This window comes from Callorhinchus milii, unplaced genomic scaffold, assembly GCF_018977255.1.
Source record: "Callorhinchus milii isolate IMCB2004 unplaced genomic scaffold, IMCB_Cmil_1.0 Scaffold6, whole genome shotgun sequence".
Lineage (NCBI taxonomy): Eukaryota > Metazoa > Chordata > Chondrichthyes > Chimaeriformes > Callorhinchidae > Callorhinchus > Callorhinchus milii.
The window spans coordinates 3133196-3161071 of record NW_024704747.1 but is presented as its reverse complement, the minus strand read 5'-3'; the positions used below and the strand labels follow the sequence as shown (position 1 = coordinate 3161071).

Sequence of the window (27876 nt, the reverse complement as noted above, 5' to 3'; positions counted from 1 at the left end):
CTGACTTGTGTCGAAAATGACTACCGATGAAGGTAAGATTTAAGATCGTAGATTTTAACCTTAATAGCAAGCGGTAATTATTACATACCACATTTATCTGCAGAATCTCGCAAGCGATCGAACCATGAAGGAAACGTATTCGGATAGTAAAATATTGAGAAAAAATTGTTTTCTAAAACGATTCATAGAAAAAAAAACTTTCAGTAAGGAATGATTTGGTGCTCTCAACTGCAGAATCATTTTTGAAAAATAATTTAACCCTATTTTTGCTGTACTGAAGGATGAACGTGTTCTGAATTTCCATGCAGATTTGGTGTTTTTTCGAAAAAAAAAGCTGTTTAATACAACCCAACTCGACCTTTGTTGTTGTAAAATACAAACTGGTAAAATACAAACTGGTAGGGTTTGAGTTTATTGGACATGTATTTACATAATACATAATCTATATAATTTATGATGATCATAAATGTAATGTAGTGTTCTTCTGATTACAATCTTTAGCATCTCAGCTACAGCAGCAAAGCCATTCTAAGACTTAAAATGTGTTACGTGGATGCAATGTATTTCCTGTCTACATAGCAACAAAACACATCTATTGATGCATTTGCTGGATTTGAATACATTTCATCCAGTTGTTTACAAATATGTTTTTGTTAGATGATAAATTCTGATCGTTACCTGGTCCATTTCTTCTTTCTCCCATTTCTTAATAAAACAATAAACATCTCAATTACAACTCGAGGGTGATATTCCTTTAAAAATCTATTCAAATGTATAGCATATCCGAATGGGACCGATTCATTTTATGTTTTTAGTAAAATTATAAAACTTATCGCTTACTTAACATCTTTTTATGCCAAGTAAATTAAATATAATCCATTTCATAATGTATTCCATTTGCCATATTAACCGATAGCAATTGAAATATTTATCTAGGGATTCCTGAGTATTGCATTGCTCCCTCCTCCAAGTAAGTGAATGAATTAAATACAATTTAAAATGCGTTCTTGCTGGTGCTTGCTGATGGCTGTCTCTTTGCAACATCCGATATATTCAAAGTTTTAATTGGTGATCTGATTTTGCAATTTATATTAATTGGTGCATTCTACTTCGAACTGAATTATCCCATTACACGATCATGTTCTAGGCAATTCCCACCATTTTAGACACATGTTGGCTTGCACTCGACATGTTTGGTTAACATAATCTGTTTATGAAGAAAGCTGAATTTCACATTTGTAACTATTTTTGTATATTTGCAAACCACGTGCATGTCTGGCCCTTATACAGCCATGCTGCTATTAATGTTGTTGTTTGTTATGCGATTGGCTTTTTTTATTTTATGACAATGCTTGCAGTGTTTAGATGAGAGACTTTTGAGTAGTGGGAGAAGTGGTAATATTGATTCCTGTTCCCGTTAGTCGGGGTATCATTTACAACCATCTACAGTTCATCTGAGAGAGATACGGTCAGCAGCCATGATGCAGTTATGGAACTGACATTTAATATGGTGGCAGCAGGTGTAGCTTTGCCTTTTTGCTGTCTGTGAAATTGCCATTTGCCACTTTGAATGGTGTGTGCGAGCAATTCTGTCCAAGAAAAGGCTTGGTGTCTGCTCCTGGACTTGCCATTTTGCCTTCGTAGCACTGGTGAATACAGTAGTAGTCTAAGCAAATTCTAAGCAAATAAAGTCATTTGTCCCTTACATTGTCACATGCTTTTTTTTAAACATCCTTGTACTTTTTAACAAATCCTAATGCTTTTTACTATTTTTCACATTTTCTGAGCCATTCATACAAAGAAACATAGAAATCTACAGCACAGATGGAGGCCATTTGGCCCATTGAGTATATACAGTTTCGCCCACCAAAAAATTATACAGTTAATTCACTTTACAATATATTCTGTGAAGCACTTTGAGACGTCTCGAAGACGTGGTAAGGCGCAATTCTATTTTATTTGTTTCTTTCAAGGGATTATTACCCCCCAAAAAGCAATCTGCCAATCGACTTAACAACTGGATTGCTAGGTAATAAGGCATGTGGAGTAAGAAAACATGCCTATTGCTCAGGAATTAAACCTGGATCGTCTCGTTTGCAAGACGAATGCTCTAACCAATATGCTACAGGACTCCACAAGGTCATGACGAGGGTGCAGAAGAGATTGAGTAGGATTATACTTGAGTTGTGAGGTTTAACTTAACGCAGAAAGACTGGAGGAACTAGGGCATAAACTTAACTTGGGCATAGATCTAATGTAATTATCAAAAGACTAAAGGGAGCGGTTAGAATTTTTTTTTCACACAGAGGGTTAGGACATGGAATGCCCAACAATGGTGGTTGAGGCAAAATCCATATCTACTGTTGAGAGAAAATTAGGTATGTGAAAATAGAAATATAAAGGTGTATGGGGGGGAGGGAGGGGGGCAGAATGCTGGCACAGGCAAGATGGGCGGAATGGTCCCCTTCTGTGCTGTAAATAATTTACAAGAATTTAGGATTCCTTGTCAAGTATATGTTCACACATTATTATGACTTCTACATGAGTTATTACATTGAGCAAAAGCACAAAGATATTTTCCAATTGTTAGGAAGGTTGTCAGTAACCAGCTTGGAAGCAGCGTGCCAAACCCATGCGGATGAGTTGAGAGCTCACCCCACTTACAGTCAGAAAAATACGACCTCCGGTGCTCTTGGAGGCAATGGGAGGCAGGCGACTGGCACTCAAAAAAAAATGCTTGAGGTGCATCTGTTCATCCAGAGACAATAGTTTGACACTCACTACCTTGAAACGCTTTGACTAAAGGTTTAGCTGCTGTAGCAACCAGTGCTAGGAGGTAAATACATGCAGAGCATTTTTTTCAGATTTCATGAGCTTACTTAGGTTATCTTATCAAATACTGAAATGGGTCAGTTGGTCCTTTAAATATTAACTGTTTTCGATAGAATTGCTCCAACAAGTAAGATACAGTAAAGATCTCCTAGATTATTTATTTGAATGTCTGAATATTTGAGTAGGTTGCTTTTATGTTCACCAGTTCAAAACTTTATTGATGTGTGTACATTAACTGCTCTGTCCCAGTGCTCAGTACTTGAGCTCATAATTAGTGTAATGAGTTTTGTTTGATCATTAGGTCGGTGCATTATTATCCTTCTGTTTGCTTTATTGTTGCACAGCTGTGAGCGTCACTCTCGCAAGTCTTAATTTGCGTTTTGTTAAATGCCTCAGCTCTTGATTACATAATATCTTACAACAAAGGTATTTTTTTTAAAAGTCACGAGAAATATCACATGTTAGCATTACAACTTGATCAATTAGCAGTACTGGCTTTTTTTTTTGGTACTAGTAACTTTTGGGAGAAATTATGCTCACGTTTTGGTTTTGATAGATCCAGAAACCCACCACTGTGCTTGAGAGTATCCAAACCAGACTGAGCGTTCCATGTTTCCATTGGAAATTTCTGTGTCTGAAATAGAATGTGCACTCTCTCGTCAGAGGAACAAACCCTTTTTAATAATAATAAAGTAATCACCTTTCACACGGTGGGATGTGCAAAACCACTTGACGGATTTTACTGTGTATTTGTAGAGGAACGCCACTCCCCAGTTGTACACAGGAATGTCCCACAAACAGTCATGAAATAAATATCCAATTTTATTTGGGGGCTTATTGGCCGCGATACTGGGAGAAACTCCCTTCTCTCTTCAAATAGCACCACTGGATCTTTAACATCCACCCGAACAGGTAGATGGAATCTCCGACCATGCATCCTGCACCCCCCACAGAGTATATCGGAGTGTAACCTTAGACAATGTTAGATCAAGTCCCAACACGGGGCTTGAACCCACAACCTTCTGAGGGTTGTAAAAAAAATGTTTTATTAAATGCCCCATTCTCCTCAAATGGGCGCACGGTGATCTTTATTATTGTGCTGAAATGGGTGGGTGTTCATACCTCCGCCTTTGTGTACTGCCAGTAAATGATTGGCAGGAAGTGTATTGTGAGTAAAGGGAATTGGATGCTTTTCCCTACATCTAAGAATGGACACCTCTCTTCCACATGTCATTGGTATAGCAGCTAATGTCTGTAACTGAGGCAAGGGATTAAGCGACAACCAGTCTGAGCTCGAGAAATGTGATCTGATAATATACGTTACAATTGAAATTTGGTACACAAGCCTCTCCAATACTGTTTGAATATTTTACATGGTTTCAGTCTGTGAAGGAGGCGTAAGCAATATGAAACCATGTCAAATAAAGGTCCCCTATACCTAGAGATTACATCCATTTCCACTATGCTCCACTATGTTGATTATTATGACTGTTGACAATTCTGTCACTGATTATCATATAAGATTCTGACGTCAAAGACCGGTGTGATGTGATTTTGCTCTTAATTTAATTAAGGTCACCACGATCAAATTTAGTCATGATCTGCTTTTATTTTCCATATTAGCTCATGCAATTTAAACATTTACTGAATCTAGATGCATGGTGGAGATTGAGGCTGCGTTGAAAAATAAACCATTTGTCGTGGTTGTAGAGTTTATGATTCTGCTTCAGGAGTTATGGTTCTATTTCATTAGTCTTTAATGGGACAAATATAATATGTGTGTGTGTGTATATATATATGCATATATATTCAAGCACAGATATCGTTGTATATCTGTTTGCCTCACTTTATATAATAGAACGTCACCTTGTGACCACGTTGAAATAGTGTGTTACCTTGTCACTGCTTGTTTTTCATTTGCTGATGTCCAAACTGATTAATAGGGGTCTGTAAAACTAAGCAGTAAGCTAGAATAGTAAAAGCTTAGATATGTTATAATAATAATGATGATGATACTTGTACTTGACAGAATGACTTATATTGTCGCTCTCTCAAAGAACCTTATCATGTGGTTGAGCTCAAAGCGATTCACAGGATCTTGCTGTGAAGTACTGTGATTGTGTATTTGTAGGCGAATGCAGCAGCCAATTTGTGCACAGTAATGCCTAACAGACAGCCATGAAGTGAATGACCAATTGTATCTTGGGTGGGGGTGTGGGGTTGTTGGCTAGGGCACCGGAGAAGCTCTATTCTCTTTTTGAATAGATCCTTAATGTCCATCTGAACAGGTAGACCGGGTGCCCAGTTTAATGTCTTATCCGAATAAACCTCCACCAATGCACTGCTCCTCAGCACTGCACTATAGCATCAAAAGTAGGAACAGAAATGTGAAACAACCTGGTTTAAAAGATATATTAGTTTTGTGGGGGATCAAATGCTTAATGAGATCAGCATTGAATTAGGAAGGAAAACATTTTTTTTTAAAGATTGCTTTTGTTTTAAATTGTTTGTTTTGTAATGTTGAAATGGTGGTTTATTTCTGTCACATGTAATGCTTTTTCTGTTTTTAATCAGGAAGTTGTGTGAAACTAAGTACATTTAAAAGATTTGAAATAAAAACTGTAGAATGATTTTTTATATGCATCAGTAGGAACAGTGGAGGAGAGGCATGTACGACGGTGTGAGGAGCGATAAAACAACACATAACCCAAGTAGTGGCATTCCTCTGCTGTAATAATGAGCCTAGGTGAGATTGAGAAACAGCCCATTACTTTTGATATTGCACTTGTAGTACAAATAAAAATAAATTGCTGTTGAGAAAACACACTCTGGTGATGCTATGAAACCAATTAACCAGCTGCTTCCTAAGTTTTCATCTTGGTTGCTTGCCAATGAATAATCCACCAGAAAAGAAAGCCTCTTAATTTGGGAATTTTCATTAATTTTCAATAAAGAAAACCAAAAGAAATGTATCTTTGTTCTTTAATCAAGATGAATTTCCCTTTCTCCCTACCCCTCGATAACATTCCTTTTGTCTTTGTTTTCTGCTGGATGTGGTTGCATCTATTTCTGATTTTGTGAAATCCGTTTCATAGTTTTTAACTTTAAATTAAGGCTTCTATTGACATAGTCTAGCTTCTATTTGATATGACAATGTCTCAAATTGCTTAACAGTTTTTGTAGTTGAACGAGGCAGCCAATATGGGCACAAGTGTCCTCCAATCAGCCATGAAATGAATGGCCATTTTTTTTTAAATCTGGAGGATTGTTGGCCAGAACAGCAATTGTATCACGGGATCTTTGCCTTCCCCTGAACTGACAGATGGCACCACCGACAGTGCAGTACTCCACCAGCAATGCATTGATGCGTCAGCCTAGATTTTGACCTCAAGGGCCTGATTTGGGGCTTGAACCTTCTGACTGAGAGGTCAGAGTGCGACATCTGAGCCAGGCTGACAAAAAAATATCCATCATTTGCACAGAATGTGAAGTTTGTGGTACTCTTAATTTAATACCTCGGTTGCAGACCTGCTGGAGAGATGGATTTAGCAATCCTATCACAGTAAAACAAATTTCTCAAAATCTCTCAGGAGTTGAGAGCATTTTAATCTGTCTCTACACATCTTCTCATCTTGAATGAGACATTCAACTGTGGTCGAATTTATTCTCTCTGCGAAATGAGATAAACTCAGACTGAAAGTTTGAATTAACACTCATGCAAAAGCACTGTTTGGCAATTATTATGCATGTGAGGGAATGGATGATTTTTTTTGTGCCAGCAGCTTGGATTCAGTAAATCTAGGGAATGTGTGCTACATAAGAATCTACCTGACTAGGAAAGGTAATTGTGGTCCTGTCTACCAAGTTGCAAGTTTTATATTAAAAAAATCTCAGCACATCTCTGTCTCTTGTATCTCTCAATCAAATTATTTGCCAAGTAGCTCTTGAAATTTGCTGATCTGCCTTCATGACCTCACTGGTTAGGCTGTTTCATGTATTAAGCACTTTGAGACGTCTCAACGACGTGATACGACACTATATCAAAGGCGAGGATTATTATTCAACACACTTGTTGTAACGTAATTAAATCAGAACTGTCTGTTCACCTTCCCTCTTCTGGCAAATGTTTGGTGCAATGCTAAGCTCCCGTAGGGAAAGAGAAATCATGAACAGGTGATCGAGCCTCCAGCCCAGCATCTTTGAACAACCGGTTACAGAGCGGCATATGAATTCTCTGCGGGTAGTTGATAGGGAAGGGATAAATCTGTCTGAGATGGAGTAGAAGTGTTGAACTATAAATTGATCTCAGGCTAAGGAAGGAAGAAAAATGAGTGGATGCACAAATCCGTGGTTTCTTCCTGGTTAAAAACTCATTAGCTCATAGTTTAGGCTGCTACTCCAGTGCAATGCGGCAGAAGCATTATTGTTAGGGGTGCCGTCCTTTGGAAGAGACATTAAACTGGGGTTTGTTTTTAATCCCTCTGCGAAATGGAATAAACCGAGGCTAAAAATTCCAGCTAAGACTCTGTCATTGCTGAAATGTGTAGTCCTGTAGCTCAGTGGTTAGAGCCTTGCAAGCGAGATACCCAGCAGGGCAAAACATTGTGCAAGTTTCCTTAGTGCACACGCCTGTTGGTAATCCCTCAAGAAAAAAACAGTGATAAATTGGTCACTTCAATCCACCACTGTTTGTGGGACACTGCTGTGCGCAATTGGCTGCCGTGTTTCACCCACAAATATACAGTCAATTCACTTCACAGTTTATTTTGTGAAGCGGTTTGAGACGTCCAGAAGATGTGAAAAGCGCTATATCAAATGCAAGGATTATTTTTTATATAATTAAATAGATCGACTGCTGGGTGGGATTTCCTTTGAAGATGATGAATCACTATGGAAAAAAGGAAGATAAAGACCACAGTTTTAGGTCCAGAAGTGGATGTTAAGGATCCCATGGCAATATTCAAGGAGAAGAGAGTTTTTCCCGGTGTCCTGGTCAATAATCCTCTGGATACAAAAATAAATCATTCACTTCATTGCTATTTGTGGAACACTGCTGTCTACGAATTAGCTGCTGCGTCTGCTTACAAATACACTGTCATTTCACAGAAAACTCTGTGAAATGCTTCGAGATGTATTGACATAATATTGACTGCAATGATTTTTATTTATTATTATTAGAATCAAGGGTGATGGCTGCTAATGAAAACCAACCAGCACTTATTGTCTCCACTCTTTGTACTGGAGAACTGCTGGTTCCTGTGGAACAATATATCTGCACCTTAGAGAAAGAGGGAGGGATTAGAAGGAGAAAAGTGCAGCAAAACACTCCTTTTGGAAGCAAGATTTTCATTTGACATTTTTCGCTTGTGTTTCTAAAACCACATAAATGCTCCATATTTGTTTGGTTTAATATCCTCAATATTAATGTACTTGCAAACAAAAAGTGCTGACACCATGATAAATGTATTTATTACCATGAGGTACATACACAACTGCTTAACATTAATAAAGGTCTGGTGAGGTCATTGGAAAGAATATAGCCAACATGTCATGTCATTAATAGGATGAAGTTGACTGTATGCCAATGTGGTCAACCATAATTGACTGTGTGTGACAGATCTTCCATACAATCGCCTTCCCTGTTTCCATTTAAGGCAAATGAACAGCTGAAGAATGGTTCTCCACACAGTAGGAGGTATGCAACCCACCCTCTCTCGACTTCAGTTGTTAAAATCCACAGAATCCTTTGACTGGAAAAAATATTTCTCTAGTTTCATTGTAGGCTCCAAAGCTTGAGTGCATATCACCCTTTTCCACTGATGTGAAAAACAATATGAATCAGGTTGAGGGAATGGTTTCACCAAGAAAAAATTCACACTACTTCGGAATGGATGTTAATGGTGTAAATTATTTCAGCCTCCACTCAAACATTGTTGCCAAACATTATTGGGTCATCCAGAACCTTTCAAAAGAACAATTATAATTTTATTAAAAGCTCAGGCACCAGACTGGCGATTATTAAAAATTGAGTGCCATTGGACTTGTTTGTGCAAGTCTGTATGTTTTCTTTCTTTTTTCTATCCAATCTTTCCTCCTCCCCCTCTCCATGAATTGGTTCTTGGTGTCAGCTTGGTACCTTCTAACAGCAACTCAGGGTATTTGGAAACAATAACACTATTTTCTAGCATCATAGGTATTGGAGCACTTGGAATATTAGGGCATACCTATGCATAATATTTGTATTACTTCCATGCAGAAATCACACGAAGCTGTAAATTACCATACCCAACAACATCTTTTATTAATGCCGTCATGGGCAAGATAAGGTGCATTAGGATTGCTTTAGTATTATTTTTTCTCAGATGTTCACAGTTGTCTTTTTGCCCGGATTTTACCATATAGTATTGTCTTAAAAGAATGTGTGCGGTAATAATCGTCATTCGTGCATTTGGTATAGCGTCTTTAACGTCGGGATGATCTCTCGAAGCATTCTACAAGATTTACTGTAAAGTGCAGTAATTGTACTTTGCAGGCAAACCCCGTCCTTTGAAATTGTGGTTAAATTCTTAAATCTGATATTGTATGACGCACGCATTGAGAATACCACACTGTGCTGAACTACCAGAATATGTCGGGTACAAGAACAAGCTTGAAGTTTGTGGTTGAAGTCGCAGTATATAGAACAATAGTATTTGCTTGGTATTGACCGCTATGTAGTAATATGTAAACTCAAAACTATTTTATAAATCCTCTCAGGGCAGCGGGAATGTATTTGCACAGGTGTATATTGCAGGGTATTTCAATTTTAGAAAAATACATTGAAGCATGACGATCTTAAATCTGCATACTTTATTTTTCCATTGGACTTCCTACTTGTCTTTCTTGCCAATTGTACCATTAACAGGAAATTGTGCAATTATTTAAGGGTTTAGTCTTTTTTAAAAAAAACTCAGAGAGCATAATTGCAAACTTTCAGTATCTGGAAATTTCTTTAAAAAAGTGAATGTGCCTCCATGAGATTTATTTTAAATCCTGCCTTTCGTGATGATAATAATAATATAATAATCCTTGCATTTGATATAGGAATTAGAATGTTCTAAATGCTTTTTCTTTTGCATTGCGTCACTAAACAATGGCCTGGGTTTACAAAGTGGTAGACATGCCAACTGTTTTAAGCACTGAGCTGAGTACTGAACTGAAATCTTATTGATCAGTTAAATCCTGATCCTAGCACTGAAAGTGGATGGAGTCAAGGTTTAGCATTTGACAATCCAGTCTTGTCTCCTATTTATAAAAGTTGCTGTAAGTTATTGTAAAGTACCCCATCACAATGAAATAAGTTTAATCTGAAGTATGGAACATTTTAAAATGCAGATTGGTACCTGAGGCATAAGTGCTTTTCAGTGTTCAGCATCACTAGTTAGCTTGATATAAACCTAGGTAATTCAAAGGATCTTGCAATGCAACATTTGTGTGAAACATCTTTCTGATCTCCAGGATACTTTACAATAGAATAAGGAACCTTTAGCTAATGTAAAGCATCCTTGCTGTTATTTGCACTTTAATTTGTTTTGTGTCTTTAACCAACATAAAATAACTAGTGCAAACTGGTAAAAACATGCATTCCAGTCATGTAGAACATAGTTGAGTAAAGTCTTAAGATTTCAATTGTCTGGCCAGCAGTCAATAATTTCTGTTGGAGACATTGGAATTGAGGAAGACATTTAACTTTCTTAAACATTAGTTAAGAAGGCAGATGAAAGTATCATCTAAGAATAAATACAGAGGTGCTGCCAAAATGCTGCCATGTTGACCTAAAAGGAAATCTGAAAGTGATTCATGCATTGCCTTTTAAGTAACATTTAAGTAAAGAATGACCTAAATTTGTCTGTAGATTAGAATTTATAGTAAATTTGTACCCACCAGTCAATTCATACAAAATAGTGAATAATATTTCCGAAGTCATCCAAGGACAGCAATTTTCAGAACCAATTAGCCGGAGCCAGAAAAAAATCTAGGTTATATCCTGAGTTAATAGAAACAAATCAATCTGAATTTATAAGTTCAGAATTTGGAGAAACTACATTCTGGGCACATTCGCTTCTCTCCCCCACTCCCCTGTCTGACTACAGCATTTTTTTTGTCTGCTTCAAAATAAAACGTTACTGAATGCAGTTCTCTGAGGTTATAGACTCCAGTCTCTCGTGAATATGACTCCTGCAAAAACTTCAAGGATTCAGATATGAGAAAACAGCTCATTCATCTGAGACCTGTCCCTGAGAAAGTACTACAGAAATATTTCATTGACATTCTAGCCAAGGTAGAGCAATCTGCCATCTCACAGCTCAAATGTTTTCAGACATTCCGTGCAAGATTATTAACCTTGACAACAGACAGGAGAGATTGCATTGGGAAGGGAAGTAGGTGGCATGCCAAAGCAAGCAACACTTCATCCCACACAGTATTGTAAATAGAAAAATAACTGAGGAAGCCAAGTGTTGAGATAGCAAGTTTTATGCGGTCAGTGGCAAATGCAATTATGAAAACGGCATAGATTAAATGATCTGTCTGATTGATGCCAGTGATAAAGAATAGGAAGAAATTTGGCATTTCATAATTTGTTCATTGTGATAGCTCTCTTGAGGTTACGAAAGTCGCAAATTGGAGTTTTGAAATGTCACAAATTTAATCCTAGAGTTTTATTCACCAAAAGGTACTTGCGAATTAACTTTAAAAAAGTAATTTTTCTTAGTCTGTAAACAACCATGTACAATGCCAAGAAAATTACTATTCAGGTAGTGTTTATACACATAGCTGTAGTATTTCCAGAACTATTTCCATAATGTGGGAGATAGAAATTATTCATACATGCTCTGGGATGTGAGGGCGACTGAGGTCTATTGCTAAGGCTTGCCAGAGTTCAGTTTTATTATATTGATGGTTCCTTACTATTCATAAATGATGACTGAGTATTGGAGTGATAAGCAGCCGTTTGTTAATTTTCTTGTGCGTTGCCATTAATTCCAGGGAAAATAATGGACCATCAGGTCTCCCTCTAACAGTTTGACATTTAATGAAAACTTTGAGCTAATTGTCTCATTTTAGGCTCATCATTAAATCTGTGAGATTGCTGATTTACTGAGCTGCAATGATAAACATGCCATGCTATCTTCAAATTCATTTTGCTCTTTAAGTATTTTACAGCCTTTGTGGGTATACCACAGTCTTCTGAAGGGTTGCAGTAAAAAGGTTTAAGGACTGTGACAGATTCCAACAGTTTGAGATAAACAAGATGCATAGATATCCAAATAAAAATGGAGCTAAATTTAACACTGGTGACAATTAAAATGCAGTTACTTGTTCTGCTGTCTCTTGCCAGCAGAGGTAGCCTTATAACTTAATGCTTTAGAGCACCTTGTGGCAAGACTGATGCTGTTTTTATCTTGCAGGGTGTTTCAGACCAGGGTTATTTTTTCATATTAAATATATTCAGTACAGTCATGCATGCAGAGTTGTCCCAGTGATTAGAAATTATACTTTTATATTTATCATTGTAACGATGCCAAAGTGGAAATCAAACCTTTCAAGGATAAGTAAAAGTGCTAGTCAGAGGAGAGAAGACCCATTAAGTAAAATTGAAGAACAAAGTCCTCCCAAAGGAGTCCTCCCAGATGAGTATAGGCAAAGATGTAAGGTCTCACAGGAGCTAAACAAAGAGCGGCACTAAGGGGGAGAAGAACTAGAACAAAACCATTTAGCCACCCCTGTCCCACACCTACTGCTAAATATTTTATCAAGACGTTTGCAAGAAGCTGCTGTTTTAAAGGCATAGTCGAATTCTTCAACAAGCTGCAGAAAACATAATCATGATATATGAGAGAAAACAAACAGGAGGAGATCATTCAGTCTGTCGAGCCTGTTCCACCAGTTTATTAGATCATCTTTTAATCCCTTTTATCCCATATCCCTTAATACTTTCACTTCCCCACTAATTATGCAAATAGTTACTCTTAAGCATGGCAATGGGTTTCCGTATATGTGAAACTCTGCCTCTAAAGCCTTCTGGGATAGTACATTCCACATTTTAACGTCCTTCTTTCTAAACAAATGTTTTCTGACCTCTCTCCTAACCATCCTAGCTCATCTTCATTTTACTATACGTGTTATATTGGTCTTTCATCTTGAATTCTGTCCTTGTAATTGATGGCACAAAATGAGGTTTTGACCTAGTTTGCAAAATACAGTGTAGCCTCCAAACACCAGTTTTGGAGATATACTACCATATATATGCTGGAGGGTATAGGCCATTTTATGAACCTGGCAATATAAATTCTTTAGAATTGTGCCTTTTGACCTCATGGTGACATGAAAATTCACTGCTCCAGGGGTATCTGTCTTACGATCATGAGTTCAGCTAGGACTGCACAACGTAAATTCCAAAATGTCAGTAAATAATGCTGCCTTTCATGTGTCCATTGGTAGATTTAATCCACCACCAGTAACCCTGCTCCTTTTGAAAATGAATATCTATTATGCTGTCTGCGAATTTTATTTATCTAATTTCTTTATCCAACCCAGTCCACATTTGAAATCTTGCTCCAGGTAATGTGTTCACACTAAAAGCAGCCTATCTGTCGAACTAAATTCTCTTCAGAACTAGCTTTTGTCCGAACTAAAAACCTTCAGAGTCAGAAAACCCTTAGGCTGAACTTTGTTTTTTTTCATTTTCCCGCATCCTTGTGATTTCTCTCTTACTTCTACCAGGAACTGAAGGACAACTTCACATTAGCCGGCAAACCTTGGAATCCCCTGATCGGATCGGTCACTTGTGCTTGTGCGTCAGGAAGTCAATACTAATAGACGTCAGCATACCAGGGGCTGCACTTTGTACCTACCTACGTAGTTGTTTTTTTTACATCCGAAAAATGTGATCCATAACTGCAATATCACTCCTGAATTATGAAAATTCTTTCCCCAAATTGGCCTCCAAAGAATAGGTGATGCAAGTTGATTATGTGGCTTGAAGATGTCAGCCAGTCGCTGTATTGAAGCGGACTCATTAAATTTAGATGCAGATAATGTAGCGATATAGATTTTTCTGAAGAGGCCTGACATAGCCAGAGCCAGTGTATGTCAATTGATGCCATTTTTTGACTTGTGGACCTAGGGTGTGACTTTCACAGTGAATGACGTGAGCATTCCCACACTGCTATATTATTTGTGTAAAAGTCCCAGGTTGTTTCGATCAGGAGTTAATGTGACATTAGACTTCCAGCCTGATAGTTATGATCAAATGAATGAGGATTAGATGGCCTTTTTCATCCTAATACATTTGTGAAAAATGCATACAACCTAGTTTTTTTTAACCATGGTTTCAGTCACCTTTTCTTCTTCCCCCCCCCCCCCCAAAAAAAAAAAAACCCTTGGCCACCCAGTCAACTAGCCGAGTGAAGTGCTTTGAGGCTTTCTCTGACGTGAAAGGGGGCTATATAGATGTAAATTGTTGTTGTTGCATGACTTAACAATTCATCAAAATCAACTTTGATCAGCTTTATTCTAATCTGAATGCTGAATTCTTCGACTTGGTGAGAAATGCTTTTGAATTCAAGGCAACGGAGGGTTTTATTTTTTCAATTGGTCTAGCAACCTGTCAAAACAAATTGTTTTTTGTCCTGCCTATTAATAGTACTCCCAGTGTGAAATCCATTCTAAGGCTGGGTGCATTCCCTGCAGTCTGCAAAAATGATCTAACGTACATAAGACTGCTGACAGCTGGGCTTCAGTTTTCCTCTTTCAAGCGCATCATGTAGTTCTTGTGTAAAGTCTTATGTAAAGGCATCAGTATAGTCTATATCTGCATAAATCTGCTTTTTTCCTACATGTTAGCCCAATTTTAAATGTTAACAGTGTCATTGGGTGCTACGTTGCAGTGTGTTTGTATAGGCAATGAAATGACTATTTTACAGGGAAATGCTAAGGAAATTCGTTAAAATAAATGTAATTTTAGGTCTGTTTTTCTGGATCAGGGAGATGATAAGAAGCACAGTTATCTTATTGATGATGTTGCTTAACATTTCTCTCGAGGCTGCCAACACTAAAAAAAAAATGTAGAAGATAGACTTGCATGAACCAAGCTCTCCACATCCAGGGCATTAAGTTGCTGGGAGTTGGGTTTTGTCCCTGGTGGAGTATATTTGTGGACTTGTATGTTATTTCATGTTCTAGATTTATGTCTTTGTAATCTCTCTCTGCCTTGCTAATGTCAGCTCAAGTGATGTGCTGTTGGATATTGGATGGCCTGCTTTTCGGAACCTTTCCATCTCTTTATTTTTTTCCGCCCCTTAGAATTTTAACATCTTCCACTCCTTTACTTTTGGAATTTGTGGCATTATATTTGGCATCTGCTGCTTTGTTGTGGAGTCTTGAGGCGTATTGAGTACTCACCTTGCAAACGAGAGGACCCGGGTTTGATTCACGGGTATGGCGAAACCTTAGGCAACTTTTCATGACTCCACATGAAGTAATTAGGAACCTGGTTGTTAGTCGATTGGCAGATAGCTTTCTGGGTGTAATAATACCTTATTAAGAATTTAGTCACCCAATCCATGATTGTTTGCGGGACATTGCTGTGCGGAATTGGCTGCTGCATTTAGCCCGCAAAATATAGTCAATTCACTTTACAGTATATTCTGTGAAGCGCTTTGAAATGACTTAACAACTCTCCATGTCTTTCTTTTTTAAAACCTCATCTATAATCTTGACCTCAGTCCAATGAGCGCTCAGCCCATATTCCTACAAAGATTCCCTTTATTTTTTTATATTTGTGTTTCTGTACAGCAGCTTTTAAACAATGACAGGGTAAGATTTGAAATTTTTTCAAGAGCCAAATCTATGAAATCAGATGAACAGAATATTTTGAATATTCGACTTCAGCTGTATGCTGGAAAGTTTAATTTTTAGATAAGCAAATTTATCAGTACTGTGATTTTCTTTCTCAGAGAAAACATAAAATGTCCTTTGAGCTTTAAATGTAATTTACATCTTCACAGATGTGATTTAGTTATGCTGGAGGCGAATAAGATCATTAAATGACTATTACGGTTAGCTTTATTGCTGAGAAGCGAATAGGAGTCAGTTCCCTCAATGATTTTGAAAGCTTGAAGTGACATTTTTATAATGGCTATTCCTTAAAAAAATTTATTTGAACTTACTCTGATGATATGAATATATATGGGTCCATTATTGTGATTCATAATGTTTGGGATGAAAAGATCAGTCAAAAAAACACCGCACGTGATCATTTAAAATAATGATTCTATTGTGGATTTGAAACATGGTGGTGATGACGTCCAAGACTGTTGTTGGTAATGTTATCCTTCTCCCTTTTCACCAGTCAGAATTTTTCAATCGATACAATTGTAATAAATTATTTACAACCTGGAGACATGTATTTGATTTGCTAACAAGAAGCTTCATATCTTTGCATACTCAATTGACATTTGACACAGGAGAATAGCTCCTTTACAGTCTGTAGCTGTGAGTTATGTTAGATGTTTTCCTTGATATTTGTTTGCTCCATTGCTGCAAAGGCTTGTTGTTCGAAACACGACACTTTAGAGGCTGTTCTATTCCTTTAGCTCAGCGTAGAAACATTCCGGATGTGCGTTTTGAGCTATCTTGTTTATTGCTTATTTAAGCACATTTATCACTGTTTACTTGGTACATGCAATTTAATGATGCAATGTTTTTCGTGTGTATTTCACATCTGTACTAATAATTACAATACCCAGACGATTGATGTTTGCAGCATCATCGATTCTCCATGCAAGAGCTCTTTACAATTCTGAGACGTACGGTTATCCAGTCTCTCCAACAATGAGGAGACTGGATAATGGCACCAAGTTCTTAATAACATTTGTGATCCTCAGAAGTCAATGTCGTACTACTAATATTTCCCCTACAAAGACAGCTCACAGAGCAATCTTCTTTCACAGTCATCATCTTGCACAGAATATACAAATAGATGGCAACAAGTCTTTTGTTTCAAATGGCTGTGTACATTCTCCATAGCGAAAGCTGGCATTGAAAAAAATAAATTGCCAGCAGCAACGTACGTGCGCGGTGAAGATCTAATCACCTTTTCTACAGTATTTGTTTTCCTCAAACTGTTTTCTCGTAGCTGTAAATAAATCACTTTTAAGCACAGTTCTTTTCCAGCCTTTGAATTAGATTTCGGTTTTGTTTTGCCCTGCTTTATCTAAAACAATTCAGCTGCAAGAATTTAATTCCATTTGTCTTGCTTTTGAAGTGGGTGGGTGGGGGGGACAGACGAGTTGCAGTTTAGCTGCAGTGATTTTGAAGCATTTTAATCTTTTAAATAGGTCTTTCCCGGATGAGAGGAATTATGTTCAAATTGTTTTGTTTTTAAAACACCAATGTTTAGTACTGTTGGGCTTTACTCAAAACGAGCATTCTTGCCGAAGCATTTATTTGTGAAATTTAAAACAATATGGAGAAAATATGCCCTGTTGGAAAATGTCAGTAGTTTACTCACAAACCCAATGTAACGTGCTAATTTCCAGGGAGGTTCATTCCTCTCCTACCTGCATCATTTAGTAGGTGGCATGGCCAAAGTCTTGATTTAATTGGGTCCAATTGTTCTCTGTAATGTGTTTTATCCAAACTATACCAAAGTAAGAGAAGCAATAGAGCATCCCTGCTATTGGAGGGCGAGTTCTATATGGTTGCAAGATGGATCGACACCAACAAATGGTCAGGAAACCTGGGAGAGGATTACCTTTTGTGACTAAACTATTAACGTGTACCATTTTGTTGAATGGAGCACTATTGATGTTTTTTTTAATAAGCTATGAAGGCTTTATATTTTGTGTGTAAGAGGCCCTCGTTTTGATTGTGCATTGAAGGAGCCTCGTTAATTGATCAAAAAGACATCTCAAATGTCAGTCATTTTTCTCAGACCCATACTGTGATCCTTTTCAGTGCATAGTAAAGATATTTGGTCAATCGTGCTTAGCAGTAGAGTGGCTGAGTTGTATCAATTCTCCGACCTCTACCCATAAAAAATCTACTGAAGTAATACACAAGGTAACCTGTCATAAGAATTGCTTAGGAACATGTAGCTCTTAATATTGAGGCCAGAAAGGTTTGAGGCAGATAATGAGCTGACGTTTTATTCGGGAAATTGATCACAGCTGCTCAAGCGCACCTGCTAATGCGTCCCTTGGGATGCTTAAAACGGACTGTGACAATGGGGTTGTGGTAGCAGGAGTGCTTGCCATTTTTTTCCCCCCCCCCCGTTATTCTTGAAATAATCTCTTTTCCATTAGAGATTTTAAAAAAAAGTACCTTTGCATCTCAAGCCAGATCCGTGGCTACCCAGAACATGTTTTGTTCAGACTCTGCCCACAAAATCCTAAATGTGTTGATGCCTAGTGTGTGTGAGTGTGGGGGGAGGGGGGAGGTGGTGGCGGGCTATATTTATGCTCAGTGGCCAGATTATGCCGAGCCCCAGAGCACGTGAGAGCAAGATTGATCATTGTCTGGAGTGAAGGCAAACACATTCTGATAAAGCAGAGGTGGTGACTGATTGTTAAAGGGAGGAGATGATGAGAAGACTAATCTGCATTGAATGCACGAGAACTAAAATGCAGTAAAGCTGAATTAATGGAAAATAGAATGTATAATGCGGGGAAACCCAGAAACACAAAGGGCCTTCACTGCGTGTGTGTTGCAGATGACATTTGAAATGGGACTGGGTCAATAGGATAATACTATCGCAGTTTGTCCAGTAATATGTGATATGAAATTGCTCAGCTGCATAGCAACTGGTGGTAATGCCTTTATGTGATCACTATGAACTAAATCTTGAGGCATTTTCTCTTAATATTTTAATTTGTTTGTCTTATGCAGATAAAAATTTTGACGATGAGGATTCTGTGGACGGTAACCGACCTTCTTCTGCCAGTTCTGCATCTTCGAAAGTTCTCACCTCCCGACGTCCCGTTGGTGTGGCTACCGGTCGTAGATTAGCTGGGGTTGGGTCCAAGAGCACATCAGGTGATGATTGATTACTAAATGCGTTCTGACATTCAGACTCCGTCTCGCTGTAAGCTTCACACTTATTTCTGTATTTATTTGCATCCCTTTATTGCAGGTTCCCCCTTGTGAGAATCTTATGCAGTGTAAATCCTTAGACTGCTTAGGTATGCTGACTGATAGACATCTAGATGCAGGAAAGGTAAAACGTTAGCAATAGTTTGCCTCAGTAGGCCACAAGAACGTCCACCCTAATTTCAAAATCAAAACTGCAATTTTTAAGTGAAAAATATATCGAGTCTCAAGGAAGCCATGCATCTCTGGACCACTAATTAGTGTACAGTCATAGGGTTCACTCGACCCTTTGCGGTTGATTAAATAGCCTAAAAATATTAAGATGGTTGCACCCTTCGTTGAAAAGACTAGCACTTTACAACTTGCAAGAGTTCCTGGAAAGGATACTAATGCTCAACATGTGTGAGATCCAACAGAGTGGATGAAGCGTAACAGATGGAAATGGTCACAGTTCACAAAGGTTGGGTGGTTTATGGGGAAGAAAGCAACAATGGCAGGTGGTTCTATTTCTACTACTCAGATTTCAACCGAGCTCATTGAGTATGAATATTTCTTTTCTAAATTCTAAATCAACCCTACAAGGGAATAGGGAATATAGATTTTTGAAATTCATTAACAATAAATTGAATTCACTAGCGCCTTTCAGGTCGGGATGTCCCGATGTCCCAAAGTGCTGGATATTCATGCGCTTGCACCCCAGGTGGGGGTTGGAATCAACAGGGCAGTCGGGATGGGGAAGATGATCCAAATACATGGTTAAAGATGAAGGTCTTGAGGCGGACCTTGAAGGAGGCAAAGGAGGGGGCGAGGTATAGGGATTCCAGGATGGAGTTCCAGAGAGTGAGGGTAGGAAGGCTGAAAGCCCAACTGCTGATGGTGGAGCGGGCAGAGGGATTGGGAACATAAAGCAGGCCAGTACTTGCTGAGCGGGCAGGTTGGTCAGGGGCGGGAAGGTTGGCAGACCAACATTCTTTCTCAATTTATTTTGGATCCTTAGGGTTTCTTCCCAAGTATACTGTAGAATTGTTGCAATTTATTCAATGTCCCCCTTGATTATAAAAGCGGCGTATGTGCTCTTTGAACCTAAACTGGCTCCCGTTATTTGCTGCAGCTGGTGAGACTTTCTTATTCTGGAGTGCTTAAACAGCATTTCAAGTTACCTACAGGCAGATTCTATCATATTGTGTGGTTATTGCCCTCCAGAATTTCTGGAGTACGTAACAGACAGCATTCTATTCCAGGTCAAAAACTCATTTTTCGTGTAGCAATTACAGTCTTGCTTTATTGCTAGTGTAATGCCATAACTATCACATTTGCTCAAAATTAACTTCTCACAATTGAGTCGAGCTTTTAATATGCGTTTAGTCTTTTATTTCTTGAAATAGCAGCCCAACAAATTTACAAACTCGTGATGACCTTCTGCTTGTTACTTGAATTACTGTGGAAAGAATATATGGTCTGTCAGTCGCATTTAAGATTGAAGTGGAAGGCACGGACTTGGATGAAGATGGTGTCTGCTTACTGTTGGGCATCAATGTCATTCTGGAAATTTGCAGCCTCTTTAGCTAAAATTGGATAAGAATGTCAAGAATTGTCTTTGTGGTTCATTGGAGAATGCAGTTCCATTATGTAAATTACCATTTTGATGGCTTGGGAGGGCATTAGCAAAGATGGGCTAACACTTTAAAATGTGCTAACACATTGAAATCTCAAGGCTGATGGATTCTCCAGCTAATAGTGCGTGAAAGTTTGTTAGTTGAGGCCTAAAAGTCTGAATACTTAATTAGTAATAATACAGTAATTCCTTGAGGAAATAAAATAGGGCATCTCTGGTTTTGGGGTAGGGGAGGGAGGTTGTAATTAGAAGGCTACTTCATTACACATCCCAAAAATGCATAATACAACAGGTGCAGTCAGCAGTCGAATTGTGTTGAGGAGATTGACAAACTGTCATAGGGCCACTATATTCTGGAGAGGGCGAGAATGTGGAATGCTGACCGAGCAAACATATGGTGTTCAGAGATTATTGACAGATGAACTGCACCAGGAACTTGAGGTGCCAACAATACAACATGGGAGAAAATGTGATCACAGTCAATGGCTTGTTAATTAGATTGTAGGTCTTCCAGCAAATGACTTACAATCGCTCAATTAAGTGAGTCATTCTATTTAAAGCCACGATTCTCCCAACCTTCCCCTTGTCTACCCCACACCCTAAAATTAGCAAGAATACACTAGCTGTATTTCTCAGGAAAATAGGTAACTCTTATTTCCCTATTTACATGGTAGGGGAGAAATTATTGTATTCCTAAAATCATTCTGTTCATTACTTTACACCGTTAATTTGTAACTACCTAAAATTGTGATTCAAACCTGTCAGACTATCGACTGGTGAGGAGTCAGCACTGATAGAACATGGAATCACACAGAAGTACAGTGTGGAAGTGGGTTGTTCAACACAATTTGTCCATGCTGGTGGTTATATTCCACATGAGCCTCCACTCCTAATTCCCTCTTCCCTTTTCTTCCCCTCCTCCCAAGTTTACCACAGGTTTCTTTTCAAGCAATTTGTACTAAAGGGGATGGGGGGGAACAGAGATAGAGGAAAGAAATGTTGACTCTCAGATTGGTTGATAGTTAAGAACTGGTTTGGATTACGATTTTTCTACAATAAATTCAGCCATTTCTTAAAAGTTGCTTGTGTGTGTGTGTATAATATATCCTAGGGTCAATGGGTTTAATCTAATAAATCATTTCAGATGTATGAAGATAATCATGTCGTTGAGACGTCTCAAAGGACTTCACAGAATATATTGTAAAGTGAATTGACTGCATTTTGTGGGCGAAACGCAGCTGCACAACTTATCCACGCGCAGCAGTGACCCACAAACAGTTGTGGACTGTAATAATAATTGGAGTAATCAATGTTTGTTAGGCGACATTGAATGATGAATTGATGTTTCAAAATTGTAAATTAATTTTTATTTTGTGGCAACAGTAATTGAGAGCTCTTTTAATACATGCTTATATATGAAGATATGTGTTCAGTCAGATTGGACTTCAATTTTCTCATTTTACTTTTGTTTTAACAGTAAACACAGCTGCTGGTGCTGTTGATGAGGATGATTTCATTCGTGGATTCGAAGAAGTTCCAATAGTGCAGGTAGTCTTGAATTTAATAATATTGCAATCTTGAATCCTTCCTCTTCTGCAGCATGTGCAAGACCAGCAATTTGTAAAGGATGTATTGTTGGACTGTGGGGGTAGTTCAGAAAGAATGGTAACCTCTCTCTCTTTCCAGCAGTGTGACACTGTAACGACAGGAAATCCTTTTTACACAGAGAGTTGTTGCGGTCTGGAATGCACTGTCTGAAAGGGTGGTAGAAGCAGATTCGATAATAGCTTTCAAAAGGGAATCGGATAGGTACTTAAAGAAAGAATGTGCAGGGCTATGGGGTAAGAGCAGGGGAGTGGACTAGTTGGTAGTTCTTTCAAAGAGCCGACACAGGCACAATGGGCCAAATGGCCTTCTTCTATGCTGTAAGCTTCTGTGATTCTATGAAATGCGTGTACTCAATGGATGGGATAGAACGTGGCAAGGCAGGAGCTAAAATCAATGTTTTATGTTCTCCATTTTTCTGAATCATAAATGGGATGCATTTTTCGCTGTTTCTTTATGGTAATTCACCCACTTGTCCCCACTGCACAGCTCAGTATATTGGATAAGTCTTATCTTTAACTGCAGTAACCAATTTGGCAAACATTTTACGTACAGTGCGATTTTGGAACCAGGCTCACCAACTGACTGACCCCCATTTTCCCTTTTTCTCATCAGATTTATTCCAACAGAGATCTCGAAGAATCCATCAATAAAATTCGAGAAATTTTATCAGATGATAAACATGACTGGGAACAGCGAGTAACTGCTGTAAGTTTTTGAACTTTAAGCGTGGTCTCAAACTTGGTAAATGGTAATCATGGGTTAACTTGAACCTTTAGAATGTCAACTTACCCGTCATGCCACAAACTGTCCTGTAGTTTCCACCATGCTGAAGCCAGATAGCTGATGAGGAAACTCTGATATTTAGACTGACAGCTGCTGGAAAGCATTACCTGCAATCCAGGTTCATGAACATGCACTCGTATGTTGGTATCCAGCTTGGTTTGGTGTGCAGAGAGACAGCAGCTGCTGCTGAAGCTCTGTACTTCCAACTGACAGAACCAGTACTTAATGGATACGGATGTGTGTCCCGAGCGGTGTGCAAGAGGATGGTGGCAGTTCTCTTGGGCATTTCAAGCTGAGTTTTGCTACTCACTAAGGGGCTTCTGAGAAGTTCATGTTGCTTCCTATTCATTCAGGCAAGGGTTCAAATCTAATGATCGACTAGTGACTATTCTCCCGGTGGAGGGAGATATTTGTCCGGCTGATAAAAAACATTTTTTTTAATAATCAGTAATCAGACTTCACTGGATTTTTCACTTGCTTTTTAATATTTTGATATTAGTCATTGCTCATGTACATGTATAATTTTTGCTTAACAATGAGTTTTAATGAGAAAGTTTCTATTCAAAATGAACAATCCCTAAATGTATCTCTACTATAATAATAACCCTTGCATTTGATATAGCGCCTTATCACGTCTTCAAGATATCTCAAAGCACTTCCCAGAATATGCTGTAAAGTGGAGTGACTATATATTTGCAAATGCGCAATTCGAACTTTTCTGGCTTCAGCAGCCCAAGGCCATACTTTTACGTAAAGATCAATTGCTTAACAAAATATACAGCCAATTCACTTTACAGTACTTTTTGTGAAGAGCTTTGAGATGCCTGAACAAATTGATAGGTTCGAGGGGCTGACTGGCCTACTCCTGTTCCACACAAGGTTTGTCACAAAAGAGTGGAATAAATTTACATGTGAAACTGTTTAGGTGTTTTTTTTTCATTTCGATCTTTCGACTTTTTTTGATTGGCTCGGAGTGAAATGTTGCAGAAGTTCCTCCTCTGTAACGCATCATTCTAAAGCTTTATTTTACATTTTGTACATTTATTGTACGTCTTATTTACAGCTGAAAAAGATAAGATCTCTAATCATGGGCGGAGCTGCCGAGTACGAATCTTTCTTTCAACATCTGCGTCTTTTAGATGGAGCATTAAAATTATCAGCAAAAGATCTGCGATCTCAAGTTGTGCGGGAGGCTTGTCTCACATTGGGGTAGGTACCAAAATGTGTACTGTAATGAACATGGGTTGCAAACAGCTAAATATTAGAAAGGTTAACATTTTGATCGTTCTTATAGTCAGCTCCCCCTTTCCCTCTCCCCTTGGCTCGTTGTCAGACTCCACCAGTGTGAAGCACTCCAGGATGCTACCCCGCATGAATGGCGCTATATAAATGCGCGTTGTTGTTGATTTTTGTGGTTCTTTATAGTTTGACGTTCTTTGGTGAAATCGGTAATAAATTAATTGAAATACGAGTAATAAATTAATTCATTCTTTGCCCTTCACCCTGGTTTAGATATCTCTCATCTGTTCTGGGAATCGCTTTGATCACGGAGCAGAATCCATTATGCCAACATTATTCAATCTTGTTCCTAATAGTGCCAAAATCATGGCCACATCTGGCGTAGCAACTATCAGATTAATCATTCGAGTAAGTATATACAAAAAGTGGAGATCTCAAAATGCTTTTCAGCCCATTGAAGCTTGTTCCTTTAATACATAAAGTGGGGTCTGCTTTGCTATGGATTATTATTTTAAAGGGTAAGGGGGAAAAAAGGCTCAACTCCTTAAATTCTCTTGATGAGAATCTGGTTATCTCGATTGTTATATTTTGTTTGCTGTTTGTTTAGCCTTTTAAGTCTTATTTCCCTCAGAGTTGGTGATTTTTGGTACATTAATACAATAGTTATAAATAGCAGCAGTAAATTGTTGGTGTCCCTGACACCCTCTGTTTGCTTTTTTTTAATGAAAATGTTTTCGATGTTCATTCAACCAAAATTGAATTAACAATGTTTGTCAAAGTGTATTTTTTATTTAAATGAGAGGAAGTCCTAAAGGTAAAAACAAGTGTAAACAATTATAAATAATATGGCGCGTCATTAATCCCATTAATCTGTACTTGAAATATTTCCCCCTTGGTCCAAATTAAAACTCAAATGCTAATTCTCTGTTTGTCCATTGTCCCCTCCTCTCCACCATCAGTGGCTGCGCTTTCAGCCACCATGCCCCAAAGCTTTGAAACTTTCTCCCCAATCCCTCTGTCTTTTTCCCTCCTTCCCCTCTTTTTAGATCAAGATTTAAGACCTTCGTCTTTGACCGTGCTTACGGTTACCTCCTCTCCCCCCCCCCCCCCCGCCCCAGCATGGCGTCACTGTTAAGTGCTCCCAAGACCCTGCCTCGTGTGAAGGACTCTATATAAATGCAAGTTTTTGTTGTTGTAACTCGCCAGTTAAAATGTTCCTTTACAGAATACCCACTTCCCTCGATTAATACCCATCATCTCAAGCAACTGTGCATCAAAGTCAGTGGCTGTTCGGAGGTAGGTTCTGATCTGTTACTGTACTTATAGTGCTGCATTACTGCGGTATTCACTGGAGGTAACATTTGTATAAAAAGCCTTTTCCCAGTAGCTATTTAGTTAAATGTCATGTTTGACTATACCCCTGCAGCTAAACAAAACAAGGAACTGATCAATTAAAGGAAAAATTTCAAGCAGTACAACTAAAAAAGGAAAGAAACTTAGAACTATTTGAAAGGTCTCAAGTTAAGAAAAGTTAGCAGAAGATTTGGAAAGTTTTTAATTCTGTTTGCAGGATAAATTGGAAAGGAATTCTATTCATGACAATCGTCCCCGAGAGTGGGGAGAAAGTATTGTCACATTGAATAACTTACTGTATAGGTATTTACTTTTTAACCGATCAAATTTGTTTCAGATTGCAAGTAGTTTCCCTTTCTAAGAATGATTCTTTTTCAGATTAGATGTCCGGGAATTCTTAAATTTGTCTTAATTGATAAAACTTAGAGTCCCATTATAATCTGGGGGTAGGGTGCATGAAATTCCAAACCAGCACTATAATGGGACACTACTGTATTTTTGGGCAACGCCTCTGCGTTTATCCGCATGTACACCTAGACAGCGGGGTCAATGACTGCTTCAAAATGCCAACCAGCACACGGGAAGCTAAAGTGGCCAATTTTCTAAGTGATCAGGTTATTGCCAATGTCACTTGCATGCCGCACCAATATTTCTGAAAAATGTCAGTTTTGTATGTGATTATTTTGTTCAAGTCTGACCCCTATTATATATTTTTTAGAAAAGAATGTCATTTGTTTGATTTGTTTTCCATAAATAGTTTCACCTTTAGATCCGAGTCTGGGCGCTTTTCTTTTCAATTCACGTTGTTCGCTGATCGTGTTATGGATCCTTTCCTTGGACTTTTATAATGGGTATATGTTTATTGATCAGGGAAAATACTACNAAAAAAAATAATGTCAAAAAAAGATTGCAAACATGCATTCTAATCCTTCAGTTAAGAAATGTGATTATCTGTTGGTTGATTTTTGTAAAGATTAACGTGCTTTTTTATGAATCATTTTTGACAGACGTTCTTTTGAATTTTTGGATCGATTACTACAAGAATGGCAAACGCACAGCCTAGAAAAGTAAGAGCACAAGGGATCTGGGTATGTTGACATTGGGAGGGGGAGGAAGGGGCAGGATGGGGGATTGATGCACCCCAAATCTAATTCTGTATCTGCTTAACTAAAGGGGAGAGAAATTGTAGTCGAACAAAATTATATGTTATTTGAATTGAGTCGACAGAAGGAAGTTTACCTTTTTTTTAAAAAAGAATGTTGCTCTGTCAAATTGTGAAGATCGCACAGAGTTAAATAAGTGTCTGGCAACGGCGTTGAGTGGGTCGAGGCCCAACAGTTCCCATAGTAACGCAAGGAAGACCTTTGAAAAACTTATTCCCAAGCTCTTTTCCTTTTCGAAAGCCCGTGTGTGATTAAGAAGCTGAAGTTGCAAGAACTGATGCTGATCGTCGTGTTTAAATGCGTAACATGCTATCCTGGACAATAACATTTCTGGTATCCAAATTGAACTCAGCGACTTGCTTGGCTTCAACTTTCTTTAGATGCTTACGGTGAGATTACAATTACAACAATGTCTTTCTGCCTCTCCCTCTTAGACATGTAGGTCTTCTCGCAGAAACTATAAAGAAGGGTATCCATGACGCAGACTCGGAGGCAAGGGTAGAAGCTCGAAAGTATGTTGTTTTCACTACCTGTCATTATGTTGCTTTCATTAGTCGGCAGTAGCTACATGAGTAAAACTTTTATATTAATAATGGTCAGTTTAATTTTAATTCCGTTTATTATCTGTTTACATAATCATATTGATGTTATGCAATGATCCCTTTCCCTTCTGTGAAGTTGCACAGCTTTTGTTGATTCCTGAGAGCAAACGGGGCCAGAGATAGATGTTTTGGTGCTGTATGCCTTGTTTGTTTCTGTGGATTTAGCTTCTCTGTAACTGGTATAATTTAATTTCAGTCAAACTTTTGAGCGTACGATTCAAAATCTTCAATTACTCTGTGAAACTTATTGCTGTTTAAGGTGATTCTAAAATACATTTCAGATATAAAATAGCTATTTTAACATGGCGTCTTTTAAAAAGATTTCTCTTTACAAGAACATGCTAGATTATTTTTCTTGCTCAGATGATCTTCATTAAACCAAGCAAGTAATTTTCTCTGATCATCCTCCTTAAAAAAACATTGATATGTGGTGGACCAAAATCTTTATGTCCAACACAAATAATGTTTCCACGAGACACAATGTTTTTGCACTTTGCCCTTCCATTCACCAGACTGTGGAGAAGACAGAGTTAAAGTGTTTTTCATGTAA

General features: G+C 38.2%; 1 protein-coding gene across 1 annotated transcript in view; it reads left to right on the top strand.

Annotated features, from left to right (window-relative positions):
* Positions 1-27876, top strand: part of clasp1a (cytoplasmic linker associated protein 1a) — a 130472-nt gene that overhangs the window by 48340 nt on the left and 54256 nt on the right. Inside the window, 9 exon segments of the mRNA XM_042336477.1 lie at positions 18763-18909; positions 22056-22126; positions 22799-22891; positions 24033-24178; positions 24482-24501; positions 24504-24616; positions 25434-25504; positions 26569-26628; positions 27159-27236. Coding sequence (XP_042192411.1) covers positions 18763-18909; positions 22056-22126; positions 22799-22891; positions 24033-24178; positions 24482-24501; positions 24504-24616; positions 25434-25504; positions 26569-26628; positions 27159-27236 — 799 coding nt within the window.